This window comes from Dicentrarchus labrax, unplaced genomic scaffold, assembly GCF_905237075.1.
Source record: "Dicentrarchus labrax unplaced genomic scaffold, dlabrax2021, whole genome shotgun sequence".
Lineage (NCBI taxonomy): Eukaryota > Metazoa > Chordata > Actinopteri > Moronidae > Dicentrarchus > Dicentrarchus labrax.
In genome coordinates this window covers 2,024,586-2,041,698 of record NW_026136722.1, presented here as the reverse complement: position 1 = coordinate 2,041,698, position 17,113 = coordinate 2,024,586, and the positions used below count along the sequence as shown (strand labels likewise).

General features: G+C 43.5%; 1 protein-coding gene across 1 annotated transcript; it reads right to left on the bottom strand.

The window, feature by feature from the left end:
- Positions 1 to 252: 252 nt before the first annotated feature.
- On the bottom strand, positions 253 to 16,347 carry LOC127356898 (sphingosine kinase 1). Its single transcript, XM_051388968.1, has 5 exons — positions 15,859 to 16,347; positions 9,584 to 9,733; positions 7,315 to 7,409; positions 6,176 to 6,291; positions 253 to 5,352 (listed from the first exon to the last, which is right to left on the bottom strand). The coding sequence occupies exons 1-5, from the start codon at positions 16,283 to 16,285 to the stop codon at positions 4,443 to 4,445; spliced, it is 1,698 nt and encodes a 565-aa protein (XP_051244928.1). The 5' UTR covers positions 16,286 to 16,347; the 3' UTR covers positions 253 to 4,442.
- Between the last annotated feature and the right edge of the window lie 766 nt (positions 16,348 to 17,113).

Below are 17,113 nucleotides of genomic sequence, written 5' to 3'. Positions count from 1 at the left end.
GATAGGACAGGTGAAGACAGACAGGAAAGGTGGGAAAGATAGAAGGGGGGATGACACTGAAGTAAAGAGCCCCAGATTGGAATAGAACCTGGGCCACTGTGGTAAGGACTCATGGGGCGCGTGCTCTACTATGTGACTTTTTATCTTTGAGGAACTTCAGATATATTTGGAGCATGTCATTAATAATCAATCTGACCAAATCATCTTCAATACCTATTAAATCAAGTAAAAAGAAGCACAAAAAAAGGAGGATTGTTCTCTATATGAATGTTTATTGGTCTTTAAAAAAAGAAGTCTATAAACAAAGCATTACAAGAAAATAAAAGCATATGATGGATACCTGGTTGTCGACAGCCAGTTCAATTAATGCAATAACAACCATATATGGACGTTAAAACCCAGTCAACCCCTCGTCCAGAAAGCTTCACAGATCATACAGACTCTTGCCTACAATAAAACATCAGTGTATACTCTTTGTGTTTGTATGGTACCCTGTACAGACCAGAGCCTAGAGTGTAACACTGACGCGTACCGACATACCGTCCTTCACAATGCTTTAATGTGAGAATTTCATGTGGTAGAGGAAAAATTTGTTACGTTTTTTTCTGTGCATCACCTACAGTATGTATCTGCTATCTTGGGTAATTGCTAAGGCACTTTCTGGAGAAACTTTTTATTCCCTATTTGCACTTATTTCAAAGTGAAAAGCTGCAAATACGTGGCACACAATTTATAAAACGGTTACATCATTTTTTCAAACTAACAGCATAACACATTCAACCATTCCACGTGGATCCCCTGATCTACTGCACTAAAAGCCGGTTTTACATTAAACAACAAAACAATGATTAAAACATTCATCACCTATCTGTAAATCACGTTATTATTTCAGGCTTTTTCATAAGTGTGGATGCAATAGCAGGACACAAATGTTCTTAGAGGATCATAGAAACATCATTGGACTTCCCAGACCTGGTCCGTCTCATTTTTAGTTCATACTATGTGACACAACTTTCCTAAATCATTTATAAAATGTCATGACAGTATTGACAAGAATTAACACACGTGTTTTAAAAAACTGCTATTACATTAGAGCAGCCAGTGGAATAAACAAGTTAACAGTATAGTACCATAAGTTAACAGTAGTGTAACAACGCCCTACACCGAGATGTTGATTACTATTTGCAGCTGTGTTTCTATGCAAGTATCAAGTACATTTCTCTGAAGATAAATTACAATAAGCTGGATGTTGGCTTCCAATAATGCAGGTTTGTATGAAGAATGCATCGTCTCCTGCAGCTGAGCTTAATGTTGTAAATACAAGAAGAAGGAAAGAGGTTGAACGGATTGCATCGTACAACATCAGGATGAAATCTTCTCTGTGTCGCTCAGCGAGTACCACTCCTCTGTATGAGTGGGTCCAGCAGAGGGACCCCTCACTCCAGATATCTGCAGCCATGACGAGGCATTTGCATAGCTTATCTCTACCCTTATGCGATGTACTTTATACATTTAGTAATGAGCAGTGCATGTGGGCAGCTGCAATTTCATGAGTGCAGCCTGCATAACATGATAATGCATTCAAAGCACCTGGATAGCTTCACTGAGGGTACAGTAATGGTAGAAAGGTACAGTATGTTTTACATGAGTTGTAGCTATGACCATCATATACACAGTTAATGTTAATGTAATATGTAAAAATGTAAAATCAAGTTATAGGAAAAAGATCGGCACTGCAGTGAAGATGGAAGATGGGAGAGGTCAACTTCAAGTATATTACAGTTCATTAAAGGACTGTACAAAAACTATACAAGGGGGTGGTCTGAAAATGGGACGGTCATGCATTTTTTTCTCTAATTGTTTCTCATTCCTGATATATATTTTATTAAATTTTTCACTGGTGAGATTTATTGTAAAAATTAAAAATATTAAATATATATTACTTTGCCAAATGTGCAGGACAAAAAAGGATTGTGTTGTATCTTATTTTCCTACACGCAATCAAGTAGCTAATAGGCCTCTGTCCGTTTTGAGAAGCAGAATGATGTGGATCTTTACAGGCGGTTTTCAGAGACTGACTAAAGATTATCTCTGCAGGGAGGGTCTCATTTTATACCAACCCACAGCAGAAGTACAGTTAAATAAGCTGCGGGGCTGGGCGATATATCAAATTGCATGTTGTGTAAAATGTCTAAATCATGAAAATCATTTAATTTCAGTCTTAAAGTGACAGTAAATGATCACCGCCTGTAGTCCGTCTCTACCTGCTTGTTAGCTAACACTACCTATAATCTATCTGCAGATATCAGGCTCAGGTCTTCTTAAAAAACAAAAGCAGCAGGAGATGAATAATAAATTATATTATATTTCCTTTTTTGGCCATATCGCTTATCCTCAAAATATTAATAATACTTGGCAGATTCATACTTTTTCATAAAGTGAAACAAAAAGTTAAGCTCTCCTCCACATCCCAATATTTTTTATACAGTCCATAAAAAGACCTTCCTTTCCTTTGCTTTATGTGAAGAAATTTTAATATTTACGCTGTCTTCAATGGAATAAAAAAACTTTCTTTCTTTCACAAGCTCTGGAATAAGCAGCAGGGAAACAATGTGAGCTATCAGCTCATTGCATTGACTGTATTGCACTCAGCATGACAGTGATGTATTCATCAAAACCTTGAAAAGTTTATATATCAGCATTTCTGTGAACCCCATTAGCCTGTCAACATTCCAGTCTTCACTTTCAGCACAAGATATAGTTTTGTTTCTAACAGATGCATCAGCATTCATACAGTATAATCTCCTTTACGCCACTGACATTCTGTTTTTTTTTTTATAATTGAAGATTTGTTTTTCAGGTCAGGAAAGACAGCTCGCTCTGTAGGTGATGATACTCAGCTGCTGCATACCTGTGAGTTCTGGTACGGTCATCGTGACCTGAAATAAACTGGCGTGTGTGTGTGAGAGAGAGATAAAGTATGTGTGTGTGAGAGTGTGGAGGGGGTTACTGATGATAATGCAAACATTTGCACTCTCCTCTGCTCAGGTGCACTAATGCTCATCACCACAGCACCAGCAAACCAACGAAAAAAGGCCACACAACGGAGCAGAGCACTTGACTCCCTGCAGCTCACATTGATCGCATGCCTCTCAATATGCACCGCTGACTGATCCAGTGTAAAACCCTGCTCTCTCCACTTTAGTGAGCTTCAACCAGTCTAAGAAGCGCTGAAACTCACTTAAAAGCTTTCATATGATTAAAAAAAAGGACTCTCTTTTGCAGATGTAAAGCTCAATATTAAGGACACATTAGGTGCTGATGGCTCATTAACCGAGGGAGGGAGAGAGAGAGAGAGAGAGAGAGAGAGAGAGAGTACAATCTTAAGATGGCAAGAGGAGAGGGGATCATATGCACAGTAGCAGACCATGCCCCTCCCCCTCACTAAGTGCTGCAGAGATGCAAGGGAATGTGTGTGTTTGACTGTGTGTGCATAGGAGGAGGGGGGATGGGGAAAAGAAAGTGTGTATTTATGTGTGAGTGGAGGCGGTTCCTACAGTTGATGATGATGGTTGCAGATGAAGCAGGGTAAGAGAACGGACAGGACAGGAAATGGATCGGCCTATAGTGGAGGTGTAACCTCAGCAAGGCCCAGTTCCTCTCTGCTCTGCCAGCAGTTCATGCATTATCAGCTGGAGGAAGTTTTCACACATAGAAAGGAAAAAAGGGGGTTAAATTCACTGGGTACGGATGCTTATACGTTAGATGGTATTGCTCGAGTTTTTTTTTTTATATAAGCTATGCAAAGATTAAAAATGTTTTAACATCAAGTCCCAGGTGGATTTCCTCAGTAAGAAAGCTCCTCTGTACCGGGCTGAGGGGGATGCTGTCAAACTGAGTTGCCCAGGAAGGAGATTGCCGGCCCGGTGTAGTACAGTGGGACAAGGGGCCTGATTTCTTCACGAGCCTCCCAGGACGAGAAAATGTGCTTCTTTTTCACGTGTGTCATGCTTATGAGGTCAGACAGCAGAGTGCACAACGCACTCCTCAGCCACTGCACCGCACCGCTATGTGCCAAAGCTCCTCATGCACAATCTCACACATATACACACTTGAGTGCACACAAACATACATAAAGATCTATCTTATGCACACACACACACACTCACAATCCCTCCCTTTTTTCTCTAAGCTGGGACCAGCCAGCAGCAACAACAACCATCCATGGCTTTGACCCTGAATCAAACATTGAGAGAAAGAGGGGACGGGCGGGGGTCCATAAAAATAGGACAAGTTGTTTCTGTAGAAAAATAGAGGAATTTCCAGAGGCTGATCAAATGTCTTTGGCACTTCTGAAAACACAGCACACATAAAGAAATCTATAGTATAAAAGGCCAGACTAGAAAGCTCTACAGCCAGAAAAGGATTAAGATAATCCAAGTTCATCCATATATGAGTCTGGCCAGTCCTGGCTGGATTTGAGCCTGAACAGGCCCGTATTCCACCATCTCCCCATCCACAGTGATCATGCCTTGTGGAGAGATGGGCTCCAGCCGCAGGGCCTTCACCTTCTCGTACACCAGGTGGGGGCAGCCGCACGCCAAGTGGGCGCCCTTCTCCATGGCGAGGAAAAGGCGCAGGAGGGCGGGACGGGAGATTCCTGCTGTCACGTAGAACAAGTGAATTGTCCCGTCGTCTGCCGTTGCACCAGGGACTGTCCACAGGTCCTCAGCCAGGTGGGACTGGTAAATAGCCAGCACCAAGACAAATTCCTCCTCCTTGACCACAGTCCAGCTCTCTGGGACTGGCTGGTCCAGGCCAGGAAGCAGAGAGTCCACCGGGGCTCTGCTTTTGCCATCACTCTGGGTCTCAGGTCTCTTGGTGGTGATCGCATTGTTGGAGGAGTTGGTGATGGTGTTGTGGTTGGAATTGGTGCTGGTGTGATTGTGGCGGGAGTTCTGGTTTGGAGAGGTGTTGGGGATGAGCCGACAGGGAAGGGAGGCGCAGAGTGACGGGTGCTGAGGTGTGGAGGGAGGGTGGTTAGCCTTGATGCTCCCTTTTGGAAGTTTTGGCTCCTCATTAATGGGCAGATATGCTAACCTGCCTTGATAGACTCGCAGGGAGGCCAGACGCACCAGGGTGCCCATCAGGAAGCGGATTGCACCCACATGGCGGTACTTCTCGCTCTCGATGTCGACGTCGGCCACAAAGCCCCAAGCCAGGGAGAGGAAGGAGAAGAGGCGCTGCCGAGAGGCCAGGTGGATCGACACCAGGTCCAGAGAGCCTACCAGACCTTTGCACAGCATGAAACCACAGCTCAGTAGCAGCTCCTCGTTCCACGCTGGAGGCGACCTGGGAGATTGTTACACAGATCAAGAGTTACAATCATAGCCTGACACAACATCACATGAGAGTGTTATGAATTAGTGTTGTAACGCAATAAAAAGTCAGAATATATATTTACTGTATTTCTCAGTATAAGCTCATAAATAAGATCTAGACAATGGTTGTGCCATCATTTCCACGGCTAAATATCATATGAGAATATGAGAAATTGTGCATTTCCTGAGTAAAATTGGAATTAGCAAGAGTGTCTGTGAGGCTGTACTGAGGCTTTGAAATACAGCGGCAATCCATTAACACAAATGTCAAATTCTCCTAATGACATTAGCTGTAGCATTTTTTTTTCCTCCTAGCATGGCCAAAAATAGAGTTTTCTTCCCCTATACCTAATCCATCTCTGATTTATTGACTCACTGGAACTCATGATCCCAGTATTCTGGGGTGACAAATATATTTCTGTTTTTTTCCACTGATGTTGTGCCCACAGCCCGCCAGCAGATGGAGATAATATATTGAACGTGCTGGGTCGACCGGTTCCACAGCTGCACTCTGGACCATAATCACTCATAATGTGCAAGTTTCTAAACCCATTACATCAATCCTATGAGAGTTATCAGCAGCCTGAAATGACCTCTGCTACACAGCAAAGCAGTTCCTGTCTGCTCCACTGTTTCTCCTCCCTCCTGAGGGATGATGTACCCAGTCAGCCTTTGGCATAATTACACAGAAAGGAGATAAATGGTTCGTTTTTAGACTGAGGAAGGTTCTTCTTTGCTCTTCTTTTCTTCTGTTGGTCCATGCATTTAAATGACTCATTAATGGACAGACTCACTGTGAGTAGTGGTGGACAGAGGCAGCCAGGGCATTGCCTGAGCCACCTGGTAGAATACCCAGAGGGGTCTGGATGGCCTCTTGCCAGTCCTCGCGCTCCATCAGGCCATTTATCACCTGAATGAACAAGAACAAATTCAAAAAAACAGAATCAGATCATGGTCCTACATAGAAAGTACTCTTTAGTAGTCTGTGTGTGACCAAAGGTTATGATAGAATGTGTTTCTTTGATGCAGCTATTCCGTGTCAAGGGAACCTGGCCACCCTGGCTGAAGATCTATACATTCATAAAACAGAACAGTGCTGAGTAGAAAAGCAACCACACAAAGGTTGGTATTTGTTTTAAATATCGTCCACAAATCCTATCAAAAAAACTAAAAAGAGGGAACCATCTACAGAACAAAAATAAGGCTATTAATCAATGACTGTGAACATTTTAGGTACCAGGCTCTTTTGTCATCTCTAAGCGCAAATTAAAATTTTACAGGCCTATTCTGAAAAGTACTATGAATAGAAACAGGAATGAGAGGGTTTACATCAGTTTAATCTGTGAAGGATTTTGAAAGGCCCAAATGAAAACAAATCAAAGAAATAAGGTGAAACACAATTCACACTGTTCTATGCATTTCCTTTATATATACAGTATATGTCATAACTTGATAGAAAAACACAAATTAAACACACAAGTACAATTATTTAGCTTTTTTTCCTAAAACAGAGTGAAGAGGTATATTGCAATTCAGTGTGTCCAGAAGATAGCACCATGCCAAATGCAAATGTCAGTAGATGTATCATGAATGCCAAAATGGACAAACAGACAGCTGTGATGACCCCGGCTGTGTTTCTCTGCTCACTCTGCAGGTTTCTCGTTAAATCACTTTCCTGTGAGCAACTTCTATTAACCAGTTACATTTGTGATTGACTGGCAGTAGTTATAAGAAGCTAGATTGTTCTTTTAACATGTTTTTGTTTATTTATTTATGACACAGTGAACACAAAGGAAATATATATCACAGAATGTAATGCATTTCATTTCTTTGTTCTTTATTTGATTTGTTTTTATCTAGGCATTTCAAATCCTTTATACTGACTCACATCATTATGAAACCATAATAGGATACAAGGGTAAAGTCAAAGCACCTCAAACAGCAGCCCATCTCCAGACATGATAACCAGGGCGTCACATTGTGACAGGTCCGCCTTCTTCACCAGCTCCCGCGCGTGGTTCTGGTGCTCTGAAGAGAAAGACAGGGTGAGTGAGAGAAACAAAAGAGACACAAATTGTGGCAAAGTGTAGGACAAACTGGAGGAAAAATAAAAACAAGGGCAAGGGCAGAGAAAGAGACACGTTGCCATCATCGCCAGCCTCTGGGGTAGGATCAGGGAGATTAGGCAGAAAAGAGATTCAATTTCCCCCACATCACATTAGCCCATCCAGTGGCTACTCAACAGCTCCAAGGCAGCTTAGCCACCCTGCAAACATCTGTGACTGTCACATATCTGCATGTGTGTATGTGCATTCACTGGATGCATGCGAGTGTTCAGTGTGTGTGTGCACATGTAAGTGTTGGTTAATGCCTGGCAGAGGGCTGAGCTATTTGTTCAGCCTAGTTTTATTGGCAGCGTCCTTGAGTGGGTCCCTCTGCAGGGGGTCTCTGTGGGCTCATCCCGCTAGCATTAAAGTCTACCAGTCGAGACTCCCCAGTGTAGTGTGTGTATGTGTGTGTGTGTGTGTGTGTGTGTGTGTGTGTGTGTGTGTGTGTGGAAGAGACGGCTTTATAGAGAACGAGATGCGGGGGGAGGCAGACAACAAAGAAGTAAGCCGGTATTGATGCACTGCCATCCTGAAGGAAATATTTTTCCGCTTCAGCTTGAAGTATTGATCGAGGACAGAAGTGAAATAAAAACAACTATCCTCTCGTTCCCTTTCACTTTGCTCAACCTCTACCTGTCCCCCTTCACCCTCCTGGGCCTCTCTCCCCCCCCTCCCCGCCCGGTGCTCCCCATGTTGCTGCTGTTTGTTTGCTATGTGCTGGGGTGGCTGGAGGCGGTGATGCAGTGCTGTGTTGACAGACAGAGGCAGAGGGAGTAACTGCACTGCACAGCTGACTCAGCACTTCAGATACCTGCCGAGGCTCCAGCTGATGCTTTACAGCCACTTCCTTATTCAAGGGGTCAATGCCAAACACACAACCTAGACCTGGAGACGGGGGCGGCTCATTGTTTTCATACAATCCAACTGCCGAATCCTCTTTGAGCTGCACAGATTGTGGCTGATAATTACACCGTGTTTAGGCAACGCATAAATACACGCTTGAAAAGTTGTTTCACTTCAAATGCAGCATTTTCCTCCTTGCGTCGCACTCTACTGCCTTCTTCTGAGGTTAACCAGGGTAAAGATAAAGCTCGGTACACTGGATGCTTCATACAGTATGTAAAAGGTACAAGCTGACACAAGAGGCGTCTCCATTGGAACTTGTCCTTCCTCGAGCAAAGGCTGTGTGATACATTCATCAAGGAGATGCATGCTGGGGAAAAAGGGTTGTGCCTCTTAATCCACTCATAGTCACTTGTTACTACCGTTACCCACCACTGAAGGCCCTCAGCGACCCGTAATCTCCCCCCTCTGTTCTGTTCTGCTCCATTCCTCTATGGCTTGGGTCAACAGCCGTAATTACTCTGTCTTTTTTCATCACCATCCAGCTGCTGACCTTCCTTTAAGCCCCAGGAGTCGGCACAAAGAGCCCGCATGTGCATCTGAACAAACACACACACAAACATAGTTTCTCCCTCCTTCTCCTCTGTCTTTGCTGTCATATTCCGTCTCACTTTGAGCTCCATCAGAGATTCAGCTGATGCACTGTCAAGTCGATGCTGCTGAAGAGACAGCTAATCCTTACCTGTCAAACTGCTGGTCCTGTCCAACTGGGGCCGGTTGTTGGAGTGGATGGTCGGTGAAAGCTCAAAGGCTAAATGATGCAATGTGCATGTTTTTCCTTTTGGCGTTAAAACTCGCCTATCCCTTTTTTCCAGCTGCTCGTTTTTAGTCAGAGAGGGGTCACTTAGAGTTCAGAGCCTCTGATGACAGTAACTAACACATGACACTGTTTAAGGTCACAAAAAGCCACCAGCAACTCACACAGAATGTGGAGTATCATAGTACATGTGCCCGAGTGTTCGCAGTTGTGTATGTGTGTGTGTGCACATGATACATGCTTAACATGTGGCTTGTGAATTTGTGATTACACACATAATGCAACATAATAATAATCATAACTGCTGCAGACAATAAAAGTGTGTTTATTCTGTGAAGGTTTAATCCCTTTATTTCATGTCAGGTTGACCTTTACAGGAGTGCCAGCTAAATGCATGGATAATAAAGGACTGTAGGTGTGCGTATGCTACTGACCTGTGATGACGAGTGTGTAGGGAACAGCGGCCTCAGTGAGCATGCCTTGTATGTGGCCGGTAAAGAGCTGGAGAGCCTGGCCGCGACCACTGAGAGGGTTCACCAGTATCATGACTCTGCAAGGCCGACGCACCTCCATGTACACCACACCTGAGACAGACAGATAGAGGTGGATGTAAGCGGGGGGAAAGGACGAAGATGAAGCAAGAGGACAAGAGGAGGTCTAGTTATGCATGATCAAATATTTGAAAGAGCGCATAAGGACAGGCTCGTCCCTCGGGGGAAAAAAGAGCATTAGGCAGTAAAGTCATAGGCTGCGACAGCGTTCAGGTAGACGATCTAATGTTAATGTGACGTGCTGATTTGTTCAAGGGGAGAGGGCTTACGGATGCTGCTCATACCAATTATTAATAGCAATTCTATGACATTTTATTAATCCCCATGAGGAAATCCTCCTGTTGCTTGTATCTCTTGAGGAAAGACAGAGTAATAGAGTGACTACACTTCATTACCAAGGGGTTGACTCATGCAGAACAGCATTCAACTGCGGTTATGCAGATTAAAAGTGTAATTATTAGAAATCAAAGGAAAGCCACTAAGTTAGATTTCAGTTAACAAATGGATAAAAAAAAGTGACAAATCAAAGGTATGTGTCTGTTTTTGAGACAGCTTTACATTTTGGAGTATTGATTAAAAAACGCCTGTGGAGTTCAAATTTATGTGAGCTATGCGAGCAGCTGTAGCAAAGTGGTTCAGTAGGTCGACTAAAACCAAATGGTTCTAATGTAATGGATCTTAAAGTATCTCTTAGAATTAATAGCTATTACTTAATGAGTTATTTGTTCTACTTCATAAAGTTCCCATTAATTTTGAATTATGTGGCAAGATCAGGTTTAGCCATTTCATTGTAATACAGGCTGCCACTAAAAGGGTTTGTAGCTTTCTAAAGTGACTGCAGGGATAAAGATTTGTCAGCTGATGCCCTTGACCTTTAAAGCGGACACAGACTCACCAGAGACCATATCAAATGAGTCAGAAAGGACAAAAAATAAAATCCATTTCGGGGGTTTGGAGAGGACAGAAACTTCCGTGTCAATTTCCACCATAATTATTTGGCTGCAGGTGATGCTGACTTTGCTAACAGGCAGACACAATTACCAGAAGCACAAAATGTGAGCACATCTTGCTCATATTGCAAATGAATCAGGAGATATTCAGTAAGATAATAAAATAACATCTGGCTGCGTGATTATCTTCCTAACAGTTCGGAGCCTCAATTTCCTGTACTGTGATCTGCGGTGCACCTCTGCTGCTGCTGCCAGCCTCTACCTCATTTGGCCCGTGATGATAGGACACGGCGGAGGTACAAAAATATCTCAGAGAGAGGTGCGAACCCACCAGGAAGGATGAGGAGAGAGTGCAAAAACACACAGGCACATGCCAAACTCTGCCTCCATTCACCCACACAGGGTAACCATTGTTTTTTTTTTTACTTGTATCAGAGCACAGTGTGGCTTTCAGACAGAAATGGTCCTCTCTGCACTTCCAGAATATAGCGGAAACTGGCAGTGAAAGACCTTTAGATTCAGGTTTTGCACTCAAGTGTGCTGAGCTGAATGGCATACCCTTGTTTTTTTTATGTCTTGTCTTCATTAGCCTGCATGGCTCCAGACCTCTGAATCACTGCACACATCTCTACATTTCTTTTTCAGCAATTCAAACAGAATGATGAATAATAAAAGCTGCTCTGATTATCATACTACAGTTTTACTCTGAAGGGGCTCCACTCAAATCACTTGTCACGCAAGGGAATCTACTTAATAACTCTGTTGATTTAAATCACTTGGAAGGTGCAAATTCTGTCTGTTTGTCTATTGTAATTAAGAAACATAATCACAGTTTAGGACATGGTTTTACATATTGTCATCTATTTTAATAATCAGTGAATGTCAGTATTCAGGCAAAAAAGCTTTCTTTTTTTAAGATGTGAGAATTTTTTTTTGGTAACAAACTCAGTAGCTTCAGATTTTGGAGTTTAAGTCAAACAACACAAGCAATCTGAAGACATTTCCTCAGGTAATAGAAAGGTGTGACAGTAATTTATTAAGTAATTATCGATGGTGAAAATAATCCTAACTTGCAATGTAATGTAACCCGATATAAAAAATGTAAATTAAGATGAGAGAGTTTTGAAAGCACTGGCACAAGCAGTATTTATACATCACTTATATTACAAGGTTGCATTTTATACATTTTATGGAAATGTTCTGATTCATTTATCTGTCATGATGACTGACTATGAAATGCTGATTATGAATCAGTCGCAAGTTTATGAGGTACATTTATTAGAAATATGGCCTTACTATAAATACAGCCTTCATAAAGTGACTGAGATATATTTCTAATCCATCCACTGGTAAAAATTCATATTGATGAAAATGGAGTTGACAAAATATTAGAAAGACCTCTCAGCATAATGCAATAACTGCACCACAAATGACAGCCTGAGTTAAATCAGCGTGACTCTAAAGCAGTTTCAACTTGAACATTATAACCTTCATGGAGGGAGGATTATTGCAGGACTGTGGTGTTAGACTGCATTAGCTGTAGCTACCTGTGTGTAAATATTACACAAAATTATTAAATTACATATATATTATATACCATTATTCTCACACAGTAAAGTATATAGGCAATCCTTTAATACTTTATACAGGAGTTTATAACTGCATATAAAGTCAAAGAGCAAATGTTTCCTCTTTAATGAGCTCTGTCAAACAGTGGCGTGGGTCGGGGCAACAATAAGGGGTCACAAGATTATTAACGGGACAGGAAGCAGACAAAACACTGCTACTTTACACTGCTACTATTTTAGTGAATTATTGATTAATTATTCATCTTCAGGCTTTTGAAGAAAAAAAAACCAGCTAGTTGACATATGCAACCACCAATAAGGGGTCACACACACATTGCATTGTTTTAAGGGGTCACAAGCCTAAAAAGTCTCCAAAAATAGCTCAGACAATCCTCCTGAACTGTGTGTGTGTGTGTGTGTGTGTGTGTGTGTGTGTGTGTGTGTGTGTGTGTGTGTGTGTGTGTGTGTGTGACAGGAAGGCAGATGCAGGGGGAATGAGGGTGAATGTGAAATCTGTCTGTGATGTGAAGTCAGATACCTGCGGGCAGATCCGGCCCGTCACACCGGCAAGCAAACTTTCAACTGCAGTGTGTGTGTTTCACAGTTACAAGTGGATAAACATACACACAGGGAGCCAGGCGACAGGCAGGCAGGGTGTGACAATGTGCCAGCGCTAACAAGCACCAAGATGACAGAGAAACGTTATCGTCTGGTTGCCACGAGTGTATTCTGATTGGTGCAAAGTACTAAATAAAGACGCAATATACCTTGAGTTTCTCAAACTGCAGCACAGGTGGGATTTGTTCAACCATGACACCATTCAAGAAATCTTGGAGCAAAAACAAATATGTGGGTTATTCACTGAAAGCTGTCTTGTTCAGGAGTAACTCTATATCCAGACTGATCGTGTCTGCAAACAAGCTGCATTCCAAGGTTGGGTGAGTGTTTGCTGGAGAGAGGAGGGGAAGAGGTCCAGGGAGCATAAACACAACAGCCCACTGAGGCATCACAAGGCGGCAGGGGAGGAGGAGGGCTGTGGTGCTGACAGGCCATCACAGCTGCATGTCACAGAGTAGAGGATGAAGGCCCCCGGAGGGACCGAGATGCTGGACGGGGTGAGAGGTCGTCTGGTGACGCATTTTAAGCTCTCCTTCACCGAGGAAGCCGACGGCCTCGGGGAGGAGAGATCACACACTGACACACACGCACACACCTGACCCTGCGGCTGCTGAAAACAGTCGTTTTTGTGGGAACTGAGCAAACCGCAGCTCCCTATCCTCTCTTCTGCACGCTCCAAGTTGTTACCCCCGACACACAAATACTCACATTTGCGCTGGAATTGTAGCTTGAAGGACTTTGCACATTTTGTGGGTCAGGCACAGAAGTTTTGGAAAAACCAAGACAATGCACAATGCCATCATAACACTGCTACAAAAACTCTACAATGTATAAATGTTAAATCTGTAACTGGCCTCCTACCAGCTGCTTGAAGAGCAGAAAAGGATACAGCCAGTAGCAATAAAGGCAGCCAGTGGTAGAAAAAGTCAAAGTAAGTAACCATCATCTCATTCCCTTGCATGCTATCTCACTGTGGATCTTCTAAGCAGGGGAAATATTGTAGAAGACCATTAGCGTGTGCAGGACTGTATCATAGAGTATGCACTTCATTATTTACGGCTCATTCATTCCAATGAACCTGCAGTGAGAATAAAGCCTGTGAGAACATCGCTGCGATAGACTAAATTCTAAAGTTAGTAGAGTTACAACCTCCTTGTAAAGTGTATTAAGGCATATTAAATTCAGTGTTTATCCACTTTATACCACAGTGAAAGTGTGCCACAGTGATAGCTCTCTGACTAAATACCAATCTTGTGCCGCAGTTGGACTTTTAATCCAACCTTTCCATCTGCAATGCCAGATGAGATGACATGCAATTAACTTAGGGGGTAAATATAAGGGATTAGAGACCCACACTGACTTTCACACACCCTCTATCACAAGGCGGTATTCTGCTGCATCTATTACCACAACATTACTCATTTAAACGACATAATATATTCTGTTAAATACTGTATTATTGGCTGGCCTGGATCTGGAACGCTAAAACAAGCTTATAAATTAATGATATGATCGCATCATCACTGAGACGCTGTGTTCAAAAGAGGCTACAAAAAAAATAAAATCTGGGATGAGAGACCAACACGATGCTGTTGGATGCTGATCTGGTTCATTAGTATGTGTGATTTGAAAACCTCCCAAGCTGGAGCTCTTTGATGAGTCCAGTAAGAGGACAGTGACAGGGGGCCAGGAGCTGGTGGTGGTGGGGGGGGAGCTGCCCAGTTACCTCTCAGGTTACCATCTGCCTGCCTACCTAGCATTCAGGGCTGAAACCCAAACTCCTGCTGGCTGCAGAGCAGAGGGAGGCTGGATGTTCCTCCTCATCACACAGAGCCCAGTCTCTGTGTTTGCAGTGTACACCTGGAGGCTGCTACCAGGAGGATAACCTCATTCCTTATCCTGCCCACATACAACACGACAACCAACATTCCTAATTCGTCACTGTCAGGTCAAATATCCGCTTCCACTTTGATGTGCTCTGGCTGCCCAGATGTGCACGCCTGCTTTATATTTTAAACAGTTAAATGTTTCTACGTGAGGAAAAAAAAAGGATATTACCTGACCTGACAGAGCCAATTCAGAATTTGCTCTCTAATGATAAACAGAATCCACAGTTTGGGACCCAAACAGCTCTTTCTCCTCCTCAGCAAGTGTCACCCCTCCCTCCCAAATGACTGAATGAATTAGCTGCATAAACACTCATATTGCATTCGCATTAATTACTGTCTCATTGTGTACCAGGACGGATAAGCTAATGAGATTGTAAGACAAAGGAATCTGAGGACAGTCTGTCTTTTAAACAGAGCGAGACATGATGAGACCTAATTAGACGTAGCTGCTGCAAAGCAGGATGATAAACAAGCTTTGTTTTGATGTGATTTTTTCCCCCCACCCATCAACAATAAAGCCTCAGTGGGAATTCACTGAGCAGGAATAATGAAGCCTGAGCAGCGAGTACACTCTCTCCTGACATAGGACCAGTATAAAATCTAACTACTTAAGTGATCAGTTTGTGTGTGTGTGTGTGTGTGTGTGTGTGTGCGCGCCTTTACAGCAGGCTCCAGATCCAGATTCGTCACCCTCATGTAGGCTGTTTGAATGAATGAGGGAGCTGTCAGTTGCTGCTGGCTGCTGGCTCACCTTTCAGGGCAGGTAGAGCAGGTTACTGAGAGGAATGTGTGCAAACCCCCGCTCACCCAACCCTCCAAACCTGTTTTTGGCAGCAGGAAGGTGTACTGTGGGGCATCAAGTGGGACTTCCTGAGAGTGAGATCAGCCTACTTACAGGTTACCCTTCAAGTTAACTTTACAAGACTTCTGTCATACATAAAGAAAAGTGCAATCACTGTATGGACTATATTCAGGTGCCACTGAACTCAGAGCTTAATGTAGCTACACTTTGAGGTACTTTATCATATTTATATTTCTCCTTTTGTTACATGCAGGCCTGTAGTTGTCATCATATAAAGTTGCATGTAAATCTTTCCGCCTCCTCGATGACCCACGTCCCCCACGGTGCTCACCGTCTCTCCGGGGCGCCTGCCGCGCGGAGGCATCTCTGATGGCACGAGCCCACCTCTCAGCCTCCTGGAGGTTGGCGAGCGGGTCCTGGACCAGCGCGACCCGAAAGCACTGCTCCACTCTCTGCCGGGCCACTCCGGCGCTCATCCAGCGCCTCTTGAACGGGTAGAAATAGGCGGTAAAGTAAGCTCCGACGTCCGCGCTGTCCGGCCCTCTGTACGCCCGGCAGCCGACACAGTCGGTCAAGTTAAAAACCACCTTAGTCCGGCCGGGTGACGAGGAGATCATCTGGATGGTCAGGGCGCTCTCCGTCAAGCTCACCGAGTACCGGACTCTGTCGTTGAGCGTGTCGGTGAACTCCCCGTACAGCACGCCCACGACCCCGTTCCGCTGGTGGGACGGGTCCGGTTCAGAGGCGCCTTTCTCCATCCCGGACGGAGAGTGCGACGCGTCCCGCAGGCCGGTGTGCGGATGGCGGTGCGGTGCAGACTCTGATCCGATCAGCCTGCTGTGCTGTGGGACCCTGTGAGTGTGATAAAAGCAGCTTTCCTAGTTCAGAGTCTCTCCCTAGTGACTGAAAGAGGGAATGGCAGTGATGGAGCCGGAGGAGAGAGCAGTCCTCTCTCCAAGTGCTCCTGGTGAACCCTTCCTGCTCCCTCTAACATGACAGGTCTGGTTAAACCAGTTAATCCACAATATTTGAACCACCAAATAGTTTAAATTCCCATCCTGTGTTTATAGGCTGTTTACAATTATATAGAGAGCAATTCACCAAGTATAGCAACCACATATACATATTAACTGATCAATTAGACATTGTGCCAAGTATTTCTCACAACCAAAAGCAGACGAATCCATTCACTGTAAATCAAAATTGAAGCACTGAAGTAAACAGGCTCACTCCGAAATTTCCTCTACAGTTTCATGTCTATATGAGCTATTTTTTGCTTTTTGATAGGCCTACACATATCTGACGTCTTATTATGGCATTTGTTATGATTCGAGGTTAAGGCGGAATAAAATGGTTGTTTTCAATCTGTAGAAAAGTTTATATGATTACATTGTGTTGTTTTTTTGAATGAGAACATGGGATTTATTTCAGCACAGGTGTTTTTCTTATGACAGGACTCAGGTCAGTGCATCTGGAGGTTTGACTGTAGTTATGACACCTTTATATAACCAGCAAACCAATTATTAACATTGTTCTCTATAGGCTATTTGTTCATGTAAAACAATATAACAACAAAATGTGAAAGC